At 29.3% G+C, this 12485-nt stretch overlaps 1 protein-coding gene across 1 annotated transcript in view; it reads right to left on the bottom strand.

Moving 5' to 3' along the window:
• LOC123294539 (5-hydroxytryptamine receptor-like) overlaps positions 1-11947 on the bottom strand; it is a 120100-nt gene extending 108153 nt beyond the window's left edge. Inside the window, exon 1 of the mRNA XM_044875600.1 lies at positions 11922-11947. Within this exon, the coding sequence (XP_044731535.1) occupies positions 11922-11945 (24 nt within the window). The 5' untranslated portion in view covers positions 11946-11947. The remainder of the gene's footprint in view (positions 1-11921) is intronic.
• Between the last annotated feature and the right edge of the window lie 538 nt (positions 11948-12485).

Genomic DNA, 12485 nt, shown 5'->3' with positions numbered 1-12485 from the left:
TGTAAGACAGCTGAAATGTTGGTTTAATTTGAGAAATGGCTTTATTATGGCATCTGAACGTCTTAAGTAAACGCATATCAAGCTGATCAAGCAGTATAATGATAAAGGCACACATACATACACTGAAAAAACTCACTGAAGTTAAATAAAACAAGTGAAAACAAACAATTGACTGAGTTAATTGTTGAAATACCATGCATAGTCAGTGTTGATTTCTTTATCACATAACACATACAAACATGTGACACATACATAACTAATAAAGTATAGTACATATGTAAATGACTTTATAGGTTTCTGCATTACCGACCGACATTTATTGTATAGTTTGTACACATATTATAATATTTCCGCCTAATTGGCGCCCTCACGGGTAAACAGTGATGTTTACGAAAAAATGTTTCAAACAAAAGTTGTTTAATTTTTTATAAGGAACATTTTTTACATTTAAACTTTTGTTCTATCTCTAACGGTTTACAAGATGGGTCCTACGGATCCAAGACCCAATTGACCTATGATGCTCATTTACGAACTTGACCTCACTTTTTACGTCCTGAGTACGCTGTAAAAATTTCAGATCAATATCTTTTTTCGTTTTTGAGTTATCGTGTCCACAGACGGACGGACGGACGGACAACCGGAAATGGATTAACTAGGTGATTCTATGAACACCTATACCAAAATTTTGTTCGTAACATCAATATTTTTAAGCGTTACAAACTTGGGACGAAACTTAATATACTATGTATATTTCATATATACATGGTATAATAACGTATCTTTACGTTTGCTTTAAATATAGAATTTCGTTATTACGAACACATAACTATCATGTCTACTCTGTATGTGATTGTCTCAACTACATGTAAATTGTTATTACTGACTCACAGAGAGTTCGAAATACACTTATTGATCATTTTTATAATATTTAGCATATTTGTGTACACGACAACCATCGTGTAGCGCAGTTGGTACAAAGATCGACTTAAGACACTAAAATCAATATTAATTCATATGTCACTTGTTCCAACCTGATTCGGAGAAATCTTTTTTTAAATAAACCTAATAAACCTGCTCATATGGTTGTGACAATCAAATCAGTATTTTGTTATAATATTTATAAGTGGTAGAACCAATCAAAAAAAGATAGTGTAAAACTATGTTGCATTTCAAAACAACAATATTTTAAATTTGTTGAACAGTACATTACTTTCATTCAAACAACTCATGCGTTTGTGTTAACTTCACCAGTGAATCCCGTACGGTTGTTTTATCACATTCGTGGCCTCATTCGCCTTATTTGATCTCGCGGTGTAGTTGACACAACCTCATATCGGTTAATTTTAATAATTTTTTTCTTCTGTGTACATTTTCTTGCAAAACAATACATTCTTTCTGGGGAAGTTGAATAAAAATACCTAGTTCTTATCATTCTGTATCTCAATAAAGCAATTCAAATTTCTATTATTATTAGAAGTTTGAAAGCAATAAGAAAATCCATATTAAACATTAACAATAATGATGGTAGATTGGACTTACAAGTTGTAAGGTTTGGAGCATGAAATGGAATCGTGTAAGAACTATAAACTGAACTGACATTTACAACAAAATAATAACGAGAAAATCAATACAAGAAGCATTTGTATATCGCTCAAGATATGGACGTTAATAGATAGTATTAAACTAACTGTCATTGAGTATGTAAAAATATTTGGTCGTTTTTCAATAATAGTTGCAGTACAGGGTTATTCAATTAGACGTTTCTACGTAAATGGAAGACATTTTGTCTAAAAGAATGTTATCACTTAACATACTACTTCAATGGAGAAGACATGTATTGTAAAAGAACAATATATGTCGGGATATGGTCTGGTAATTTGAATTGAAAGAAGTATTATTTTCACACTAAAATAAATTATTTTATTTTAAGGTAAGGGTGACCGGGGCTGGTCGACCAACTCTCAGGTTAAACTTTTGTATTTTTTTGTATTTTTGTTGCTTTGGTGTTTATTTTTATAAAAAGCAATTCTATTGATCTTGACACTATTAAGCTTTGGAAAAATGGTGCCAATTAGCTCGTTATCAATTACAATTTAGTGTACAAGTTCGATTTTATAGAATGAGAAAAACTAGTCAACCTACTCCCTATCTGGGATAAGTTGACTTATCACTAGGGGTAACTTGACCTAAGAAGTAATGAATAAGAAAAAATAGGATTAGAAACAAATTTTCGAAAATTATCCTCCTTCATTCACCCAGAAGGATAAGCATCACCATCAGAGATTATCGGTCCATCTCTTGTAAACTGGTCTTTATTTAAACTGGACGCGTACCTCGTTAAGAATATTTGTCTATTTGTAGCCAACGCTCTACAAAGGTAAGTCTAGTATATAAGGTAATTTTGACCCAAAAAATTCAAAAATCGTATTCATTTGATGATTGGAAGCATAGTTTTTGAAGTATCACCCATTAGCCCATATTTTGGCTCAATATCTCCGAAACTAGTTGCCTAACCGTTATATTAATACCATTTTTGAATTTTTTGGGTCAAAATTATCTTATAAACAGAGTTTTATCGAAATCGGAGCCAACATTTTTTTTCGATTTTTGTAAAGGGGTACCCCTTAAAAAAATTCCAAAAAATCGAAAAAAATTTATGGTTTCTGATTTCGATAAAACTCTGTTTATAAGGTAATTTTGACCCATAATTTACAAAAATCGTATTTATATAACGATTAGGAAACTAGTTTCGGAGATATCGGGCCAAAATATGGGATAATGGGTGATATTTCTAAAACTATACTTCCAATCATCAAATGAATACGATTTTTGAATTTTTTGGGTCAAAATTACCTTATATACTAAGTTTTACCCAAATCAGAAACCATAAATTTTTCTCGATTTTTTGGAATTTTTTTAAGGGGTACCCCTTTACAAAAATCGAAAAAATCGAAAAAAAAATGTTGGCTCCGATTTCGATAAAACTCTGTTTATAAGGTAATTTTGACCCATAATTTACAAAAAACGTATTTATATAACGATTAGGAAACTAGTTTCGGAGATATCGAGCCAAAATATGGGATAATGGGTGATATTTCTAAAACTATACTTCCAATCATCAAATGAATACGATTTTTGAATTTTTTGGGTCAAAATTACCTTATATACTAAGTTTTATCCAAATCAGAAACCATAAATTTTTTTCGATTTTTTGGAATTTTTTTAAGGGGTACCCCTTTACAAAAATCGAAAAAATCGGAAAAAAAATGTTGGCTCCGATTTCGATAAAACTCTGTTTATAAGGTAATTTTGACCCATAATTTACAAAAAACGTATTTATATAACGGTTAGGAAACTAGTTTCGGAGATATCGAGCCAAAATATGGGATAATGGGTGATATTTCAGAAACTATACTTCAGAAACTGACCTCACTTTTTACGTCCTGAGTACGCTGTAAAAATTTCAGCTTGATATATTTTTTCGTTTTTGAATTATCGTGTCCACAGACGGAGGGACGGACGGACGGACGGACAACCGGAAATGGACTAATTAGGTGATTTTATGAACACCTATGACAAAATTTTTTTCCTAGCATCATTATTTTTAAGCGTTACAAACTTGGGACTAAACTTAATATACTATGTATATTTTATATATACATGGTATAAAGATATACCTTATTCTTAATAAGCATATCTAAACTGTTGTATATTATCTTGAAAATTGGAGGATCAATGAAATACGTAAACTTTATTAATTAATTATTAATTAGCATCCATAATAGAATATTCAATCCGTTTTTATTGTAACTAAAATATGATTATTAATTCATTCACAATGAAACGAAAACCTGTTTCTAAAGACTAAACATCGGAGAAATGACCCGAAATATATTTTTATAACATGTATATATTAAATATATCAGAGCATTCTATGTTCAGTTTAGTTTAAACGCTTAAAATATTGACACCACGAACAAAATTTCGATATAGGTGCTCATAAAATCTCCTAATTTGTTCATTTGCGGTTGTCTGTCATCAAGATAGCTCAAAAACGAGAAGAGGTATCAAGCTGAAATTTTTAAAGCACGCTTAGGATGTAAAAAGTCTCGTTGAGTAAATAAATAAGCAATATCGGACAATTATTGCATTTAGTCGAACGATAATACGCTAGCTGCAGAAAAAGTTTTTAGAAAAAACTTTTGAAGGACAATGAATCTTATTCGTCTATGTTAATAATTTTTAAACCCAGGCCAGGCAAATTTTCAATTATATGATTAAGATCAGATGAACTTGGCACTAGAATTTCAGGTCAAAGTCATGGACACCCGTAAATGTCGTTTTTTGCTCATGAAAACTTTTGGCTAAAGCATTTTTCTGTAGCTAGCGTGTTTTCATTCGACATATTTTTCCGAAAGCTTACGATTTTCGAAAAAATGTTTTAAATAAAAATTGTTAGTTTAGAGTATCAACTTTCTAATTTATAAATTTTTATTCTATCTCTTACTATTTAGGAATTAAATTGACTATAAAAACAAACCTGAGGAATTGGGCTTAATCTGGCTTAATGGCAGAGCATGATGGCCTCCATTCAACTCTAGAACTTTTGTTTGAGTTATTTTTTGATTGGTTAGCTGCAAAATGAGCTATTCGTCATTATAGATGAAAATGGTCTACCCTGTATATGAATGTAATGGCTATAACAACAATGAAGGGAAAATTATGGTCGTTATAATCGATATTAATTGTATATCGATAAGACAAGAGTCATTTAGAAAGCGAATGCAATTCACGAAATTTCAGGTGAATAAAGATACTTTCACAAATTACACCATCTTTTCGTTTCCAAGAAATGATCGCTCAATGATTCGTAAACCCAAGTTTTCATGAAAAGACTCCGTGTACAAAACAAATGATGATAAAAACTACAATCAAATGTTTTCAGACAAATGAATGAAATAAATGACTTGATAAAAGTTTTTGAATCAATTAAAATAATTGTAATTAAATGGATTTTACATCTCATCTGGTGGTAAAGCTGTTTGCTGTTATTCAAATAATATAAAATGTGCAAAACCATACACGTTCCATCCACACGGCGCGCGGCGGAGTTGGAGTAGTAAAGTGCAGATAAAAAGTTTTGAAAAAAAAAAAACTCAATTTGCATAATTTCAAAAAGCATATTTTTTTGCACGAAGAAAATTTTTATTACAAACTATTTTTTTTTTTTTTGTAAAAAGAAAGAAAATCATTTTTATACAGAAATGAAAGCAAACAATTGACTGAGTTATTTGTTGAAGTACTACGTATAGATAATGTTGATTACGTCATGTAAGTAAAGAAAGATAGCCACTATTCCACACAAAGTAATAGGAGTATCCTTCTTCTCCATTCCTCAGTGGATAAAGTATATGCGCTAAACAAACAAACACATACATGATATATGTAACCTATAAATTTAAAATATATACAATAATGTATACATACTATATAATGTTTGAAACCTAATTCACGCCCTCACACGGTAAACAGTGATGTTTACGAAAGAAGGCTTCACACAAAAGTGTATATTTTTTAATGAAAAACATTTTTTTACATTTAAACTTGTATTCTATGATGTTGCTCATTTACGAACTCAATCTCACTTGTTATTTCCTAAGGACGCTGTAAAAATGTTACCTTGATATCTTTATTTTTGAGTTTGCAGACAAACAGACAGACGAACAGATGGGCGGACAAACGGAAACGGACTGACTAGGTGATTTTATGAACACCTATCCCAACATTTTGTTCGTAGCATGAATATTTTTAAGCGTTACAAACGTGTGACTAAACTTAGTATACCTTGATATATTTTATAATATACAGGATATAAATATACATGTAAAATGTTAATCGATGTGATTTGTTCCGCAGACGATATATTGGGTGATTTGAGAAATATGTTGGAGTTATTTTCATATTCTGCCATGAAACGAATCTTCTTAAGGACGTTTATGTGCCATTATGTTCTGATATGTACGTTCATAGGGAATAAAAGTAAATTTTATGTAAATTTTAAATGATTTTAAATAAGTAGAAAATTAAAAAATTTGAGGAAAATTATGCAAAGCTAGGTAGATATTTATATATATATATATATATATATATCTACCCAGATATATATATTTAATACTTAAAAACGGACAAATTGTTTGAAGCAAAAATTTTTAGTATCAATCAAAGTATTATTTGATTTTTATCATGTTTTTAGTATCGAAAAATATCAAATCACGCAATTTGCATGTACAGTCGACTTTTGACACCCTACGAGGAGGAGACCGAAAGAAAATACTTAAGTAGGTAAAGTTGGAAGACAGTGGATACTTGAGGATATAAAGTATCGACTTAAATCAATCATTCTGTATATGTATATACAATATAAATAAATTGAATAAAAATCATGTTTTTTATCGTTGCCTCGATTCGATTAGAAAATGTGTGTTGTATGTTTCTATATAAAATTCTATTATTTTCGATGTGTATTATATTTTTATTTTCTAGTCTAAGTATTCTATGGGGCAGTAAAGTGTCAGATTTTGAAAATGCTATACAAATAATTTTAATCAATTTTTCCAAATTATTTTAAGGTAATTCAGTTTGTTTTGAAGGATGTACGAGCGCTAGGGCAATTTTGGGGCAATGGCTTCATTTTTTTTATAGGAAGTGGGACTAGGTCTAAATAAATTCTGCAAATTTTAAATAAGGGAAGGGGTTGCCCGGTTATTTAAATAAATGAATGATTTCAAAAGTATTCGTTGTGTGCGTAGTCATGGTAGGGACAATAAAATCGATGCCAGCGCTTCCAGTGAAAAATTTTGGCGATAAAGGAGGCTGTTATGACTAATTTGCAGTTCTTTACATGTTAATCTTATAGAAAATGTCAAATTAAAATTATTGAAAAACACTTATTAATTAAACTTAATGCATTAAAAATTGTGAAAATAAGAAATCAAATTGCACAAATATTATTTTTCAAATGTAAATTATCATAATTATTTATTTAAAGTGAGACAAATTAAATTTTCAATGTAAGTCTTAAATGTAATCCATACAATTATATATGCAATTCTATAATTAAAGTAGTGTACCGTTACCAAGGAAACGCCTCCTTTAAAACTCACGCACGGTGCTAATAGGCTTATTTAAATTTGTCTTATGGGAAAACGGTAGATGGATGATACGTTTTCATAGATTTATTTAAAACTAGTCGGTGGAAATTAAAAAAAAACTATTGAAATTAAATCTCAATAAATTATTGAAAACGAAAAAAAAAACCGTTGTGCCCGCCCGACTAATTAAGAATGTATGAGCACGATATTGGGGTTAAAAGTTAAATTAGTATTATTTTATTGTTTAAACAACTATTAGAGATATCGGTCAAATAGTCAATAAGTAAATCGTCATAGTCGTATAAGTCATAAACGGTTAGCGATACAAAAAAAATTCTCAACAGTAGGTAATTCAGTTATCTACAATAAAGGTTATTACCATTTTTGGTCTAAAGTGTACGGCTATGGAAATATAGCCTAAAAGGGTTTTCCTTAAAATTAAATAATTTTCACTTCCACGTCTATTTTGTAAGGATTTTGGGCATTTACATTCAATACGTGATACTGAACCTATTTAAATAAAAAATTAACTCCTGTAATTTAGTGCATTAGGGACAAGAGTAACGAGCTTCTATATAACCTGTGTAGTAAAATGCTTACTTGAATATAATTCGAAAAGCGATTTTAAAATCACCCACTTCTTTGCCGCACCACGTACACACTAGACAGCCAATGCACAATTTCGATTGACTCTAAACACAACTCTATTCAGAGTTTTCAATATATTTAATAAAATTATTCATAAAAATATAAAATATCATGTGACATGACGTCATATGATGCTGTGCATGCTAATATTAGTTTTTATTTTTAATAAATATAATATGAAATATAACAAATCGATTAAGTATGAAACATTCCGATCACATCAAACATTCAGTACCTAATACTTAATATTTGTTGGAATTTATTGACAACAGTTAAAGTATCCAGCCTTCGCAGACCTTCTTGTGAGATATTCTCTCTAGAATGCACTACCAAACATATATTTAATTAAAACGAATTTCTAATAACATGGATAGGTTTCGACCTGACTATCTTCTGCATAAGGGGTGGGCACCCTAGTCACATTGTGGAGATTACTATTAATGAAGTAACCTTGTCGCCTGAAAGTACGGGGTAATTTACGTCAAATTACGTAGTTCTGATTTTAAGCAGGCTTGTTTATGATGTTGGTCCAATGAATAATCAAATTTTGTGACCTCGAGCGCCAAACGCAACTGTGTCAAAAATCGATAAAACCGTGAAAATTTCGGGTTATTCCAGATTTTGGTGATTATAACTCCGAGGGACTAGTTTTTTACAGTACTTTCAATATCTGACTAGAATTGTCTCTGAATACTCAATATTTTCATACAACATCAGAGCTTGCGTCTAATCCGGTAGTTCTAATATTTTGCAAACTTGTTTATGATGCTAGTCCAATGAACAATCCAAGTTTGTGCCCTTTTGTAAGGTCCTAGTTTTTGATTGTATCAATTCAGGATGTTTTTTAAAAATAATGACTAAATTTTCAGCAGTATGAGACTATAACTTACTCTGTATACTCAATAGTTTCCCAGATAAAGCCTTCCAAATTTTATCATTATTTCGAACTTCGCAATGTATTGCAATATTCTGCCCTTCTAAATGAATTTTGGACCTGATTCTTCAAACGCAAGCTTTGATTTGTAAAGTTATTGAACTTTATAAATATTTAAAGATAATATAATAATATATTTAATGTAATCAAGATAAGATTATCCATCGTTTATCCTGGGTACCCGGGTCAAGATACGAAAATTTTAAGCTTAATATATCGTCATCGGGCGGTGATAAGTATTTATCGGATAATTGGAGGTAGATTAAAATAGACTTCTTTGATTTTATTATTTTTTTTTTTTGTTATTACAAATGAAGGTAATAAAAGCGCGGTAAAAAGAAAATTGTTGTTAAAACCATGATTATGATTATTTGAAACAGTACACTAGGTATAAGTACAAACTAAATAAAATATAATTATTTTAAAATATAAATATTAAATAATAAATAATAATGGTTTAATTAAAAACCATTTAATGTTAAAAATATGTTTTTAAAATAACAACTTTAACAAGATTTTTTTGTGTGCAAAATTAAAAAAAAAAAAAATGTAACAAAAAACAGTAACTGCTAGTTTTAAATAAATTTATAATAATTATCATTGAAATATTATGTCAAAAATAATTAATAACTATAATTCGATTTAGAATTTGAATGGGGGCTTAGTTTTGTTGTTTTTTTTTTAATAATTTGAAACTAAAAAAGGATTTAGTTTCATATTAATTATTTAAATAAACAAAATATTGTCATGCAATTAATACAAAATATAATTATAGAATTATAACTCTGGTATTAATTACTTTATTTATTTTAATTATTCGCAAAACTGCTATATAAACAGAATGTCCCATTTTACTTGAACTTTATTTCAAAAAACAAATTTCGAACAAAAATTGAAGAGTTAGAAATTTATACCGAAGCAGCACTATAAGGTTCACCTGAATTAACAAGGTTTTTCAAAATCAACCCTTGTTCAAAACTCGTAATCAATAGACGTATAGTTTAAACTGGAAAATTTTCGTTTTAACAAATCCTTGTTCGATACATTTTTTCAAAAACAGCTGAAAGTCCTGCGATACGAGTGACACTTTTTAAGACTTGAATAAAAAAATCTTTTTATAACCTATGTACACATTAATGAAAAGAACAAAATTTTGGTATAGATGTTCTTCAAATCACCTATTTGACCCGTTTCGGGTTTCCCACTCCGTCAGTATGTCTGATCGATAAAATGAAATTACGATAAAACTTTGGTGTCCAAAATAATGAAAAATAGGGAGTTGAAAATTTGTAGATAGCTTTTACTAGTCTAAAATGATTAAAATAATTTAAAAATTGTCAATAATTTCTAATTTAAAAGCCTCTTATAGGTGAATAAATATTTTTTTTAAATTGCTCTTCCTTAGCTAATATTTCAAAAACAAATAGAACAAAATAATTTAAAAATAAATAAATATTTACAATACCTTAAGGATTATTTGCTTCTGAAATTTAATTTTCCAAGCATCCAAGATTATTAAATTCAATTTCTTTGCATATAAATATTTAATTTTTCATATTACCTACCACACACATGGAAGTGTCAATAATATCTGTTTCTATGAACGTTCTACGTATATCGAAGAGGAAAAACTATTGGGAATTCCAATACAAAATTTTCAAATACAATTTTCGTTTCATATCATCCACAAAGATTGTCAGAAGACAGAAGACGAATGAAGACGTTATTACTGCTGTATGCAGACTTTTTTTGGTTCATCGTATAAATTTTTAAATTGAATTTTCACACGTGTGTAGCAAAAGGAAAATGCACAAATTAAATTGGATCACAAACCATATAGACTGTGTCCTCTGGATGAAATGAAGATTATATTATAATTATTTTACCTCAATTTTATTTATTATAACAAATTTAATTTTATCAATTTTCCCAAATAAAAGATAAATAACTTTTCTTCATTATACAAGATGGACCACTTTAATCTATTTTGGATTTAATAATTTAAACAAAAGCAGCGTTTAATGGGGGACATCATGAGTTGCTCCGAGATGTTTTAATACTCAATTTAGATTCGATAAGGTAAGAGATAGAATGACATTTCAAATTAAATCCTCATGAAAAAACATTTTTTTTTATTTGAAACATTTTTTAGAAAAAGGTTAAGATTCCGAAAAAATTTCATTATTACATTTTATCAAAAGTAAACACGCTAGCTACAGAAAAATGATTTAGCCAAAAGTAATCAAGGGAAATAGAGGACATTCGTCTGTGTATATGACATTGACCTGAAATACTATTTTCAAGTTCATTTAACTATAAGTCTACAGTACAGAGGAGGGAAAGACTTCGTGACTAACACACTCACGAAATTTCGTGAGTGGCTTCATTTCAGTGTAACCTACAACATTTTTATTTACGAAAACTTTGAAAATTGGGGCGTTTGCATAATAAAACATATAGTCGTTAAACTGACGTGCTTAAGGCGTAGGTCTGAGAAAACGGCTCCTAAAATATGAAGTCATACTCCCCTATGTACTGTACTATTTGATCTTCAAATTCTCTAGAATAGTTACTTGGACTTACAAGTTATTAACAACGACGAATAACATTTATTGCCTTGATTACTTTTGTCTAAAAAATTTTTCTTAAGCTAGCCTATTTTCTTTCGATTAAATGACATATTTTTTAATCGTATTTCCTACGAAAGCTAACGATTTTTGGAAAAATGTTTTAAATTAAAATTGGTATTTTTTTATAAGGGTCAATTTTCAAATTTAAAATGTTATTCTTTCTAAGTTTTCGAATTTAAATCGATAATAAAAGTAACCCGTAAAACTAGTTCCAATCTGATGTCCCCCATCAAACTCTGCCAATATTGTTAGTTAAGTTATTTTTGGATTTGTTAACTACAAAAACTATTTCGTAAACCATAATTGATTAAAATGGTCCACCTTATACAATCAAGGCACAGAGGGCACATTCATAATCGATTCCATTTCAACATGCGAAATTTCTTACGCGAAAAAATTAAGTTTTTCTTAAATTTCAGCGGAGTAAAATGTAAACCTTAGTGCTTTGAAAAATAGTTCATGAACATTATAAAAACATTGCTTTCATATTATTCCTAGTGATACAGTTTCATTGCTTATCAGGGTATTATAGATTATCAAATAAAAATCACCACTTACCTCATAAATTGCACCAAAAGGCATTACAAGGCATGCAACCATTAAATCAGCAACAGCCAATGAAACAATTAAATAATTTGCAACATTTTGTAAATTACGTTGAAGTAAAATTGCAGCAATAACAAAAACGTTTCCTGAAAAGAAAACAAAACATATTAATATTTCAAAATTGATTCGCAATCTTTACAGGGGTTTAAAAACAAATTTTCTAAATTGAGTTGAGAACGTTTTTGTTAGTATTCTGCTAACCGAAAGTATAAAATTAACTTGGGAGTTAAAATAATTTAAGATCGAACAACGCCAGAGGACGAGAATTTCATAAAGAATTCATTATTAACTTCAAAGTATAGAAAGTTTTGGTAATGGGTCCGATTTTCGAAATCGAAATTTTTCTAATCTTTACGTTTCATAGCCACCACAAGGCATTAACACCAATTTGGAAAAGGAGAATGTATGTGTGTGTGTGTGTGTACATTTTTTCCTAATCTATATCGCGCGTACAAAAATAGATATAGACATTGTATCGTTAAGTGTTGATCGAAGCATATTAACGGCAATATGATC

The sequence above is a fragment of the Chrysoperla carnea genome, chromosome 3 (assembly GCF_905475395.1).
Source record: "Chrysoperla carnea chromosome 3, inChrCarn1.1, whole genome shotgun sequence".
Classification (NCBI taxonomy): domain Eukaryota; kingdom Metazoa; phylum Arthropoda; class Insecta; order Neuroptera; family Chrysopidae; genus Chrysoperla; species Chrysoperla carnea.
This window is presented reverse-complemented; position numbering and strand designations above follow the sequence as displayed.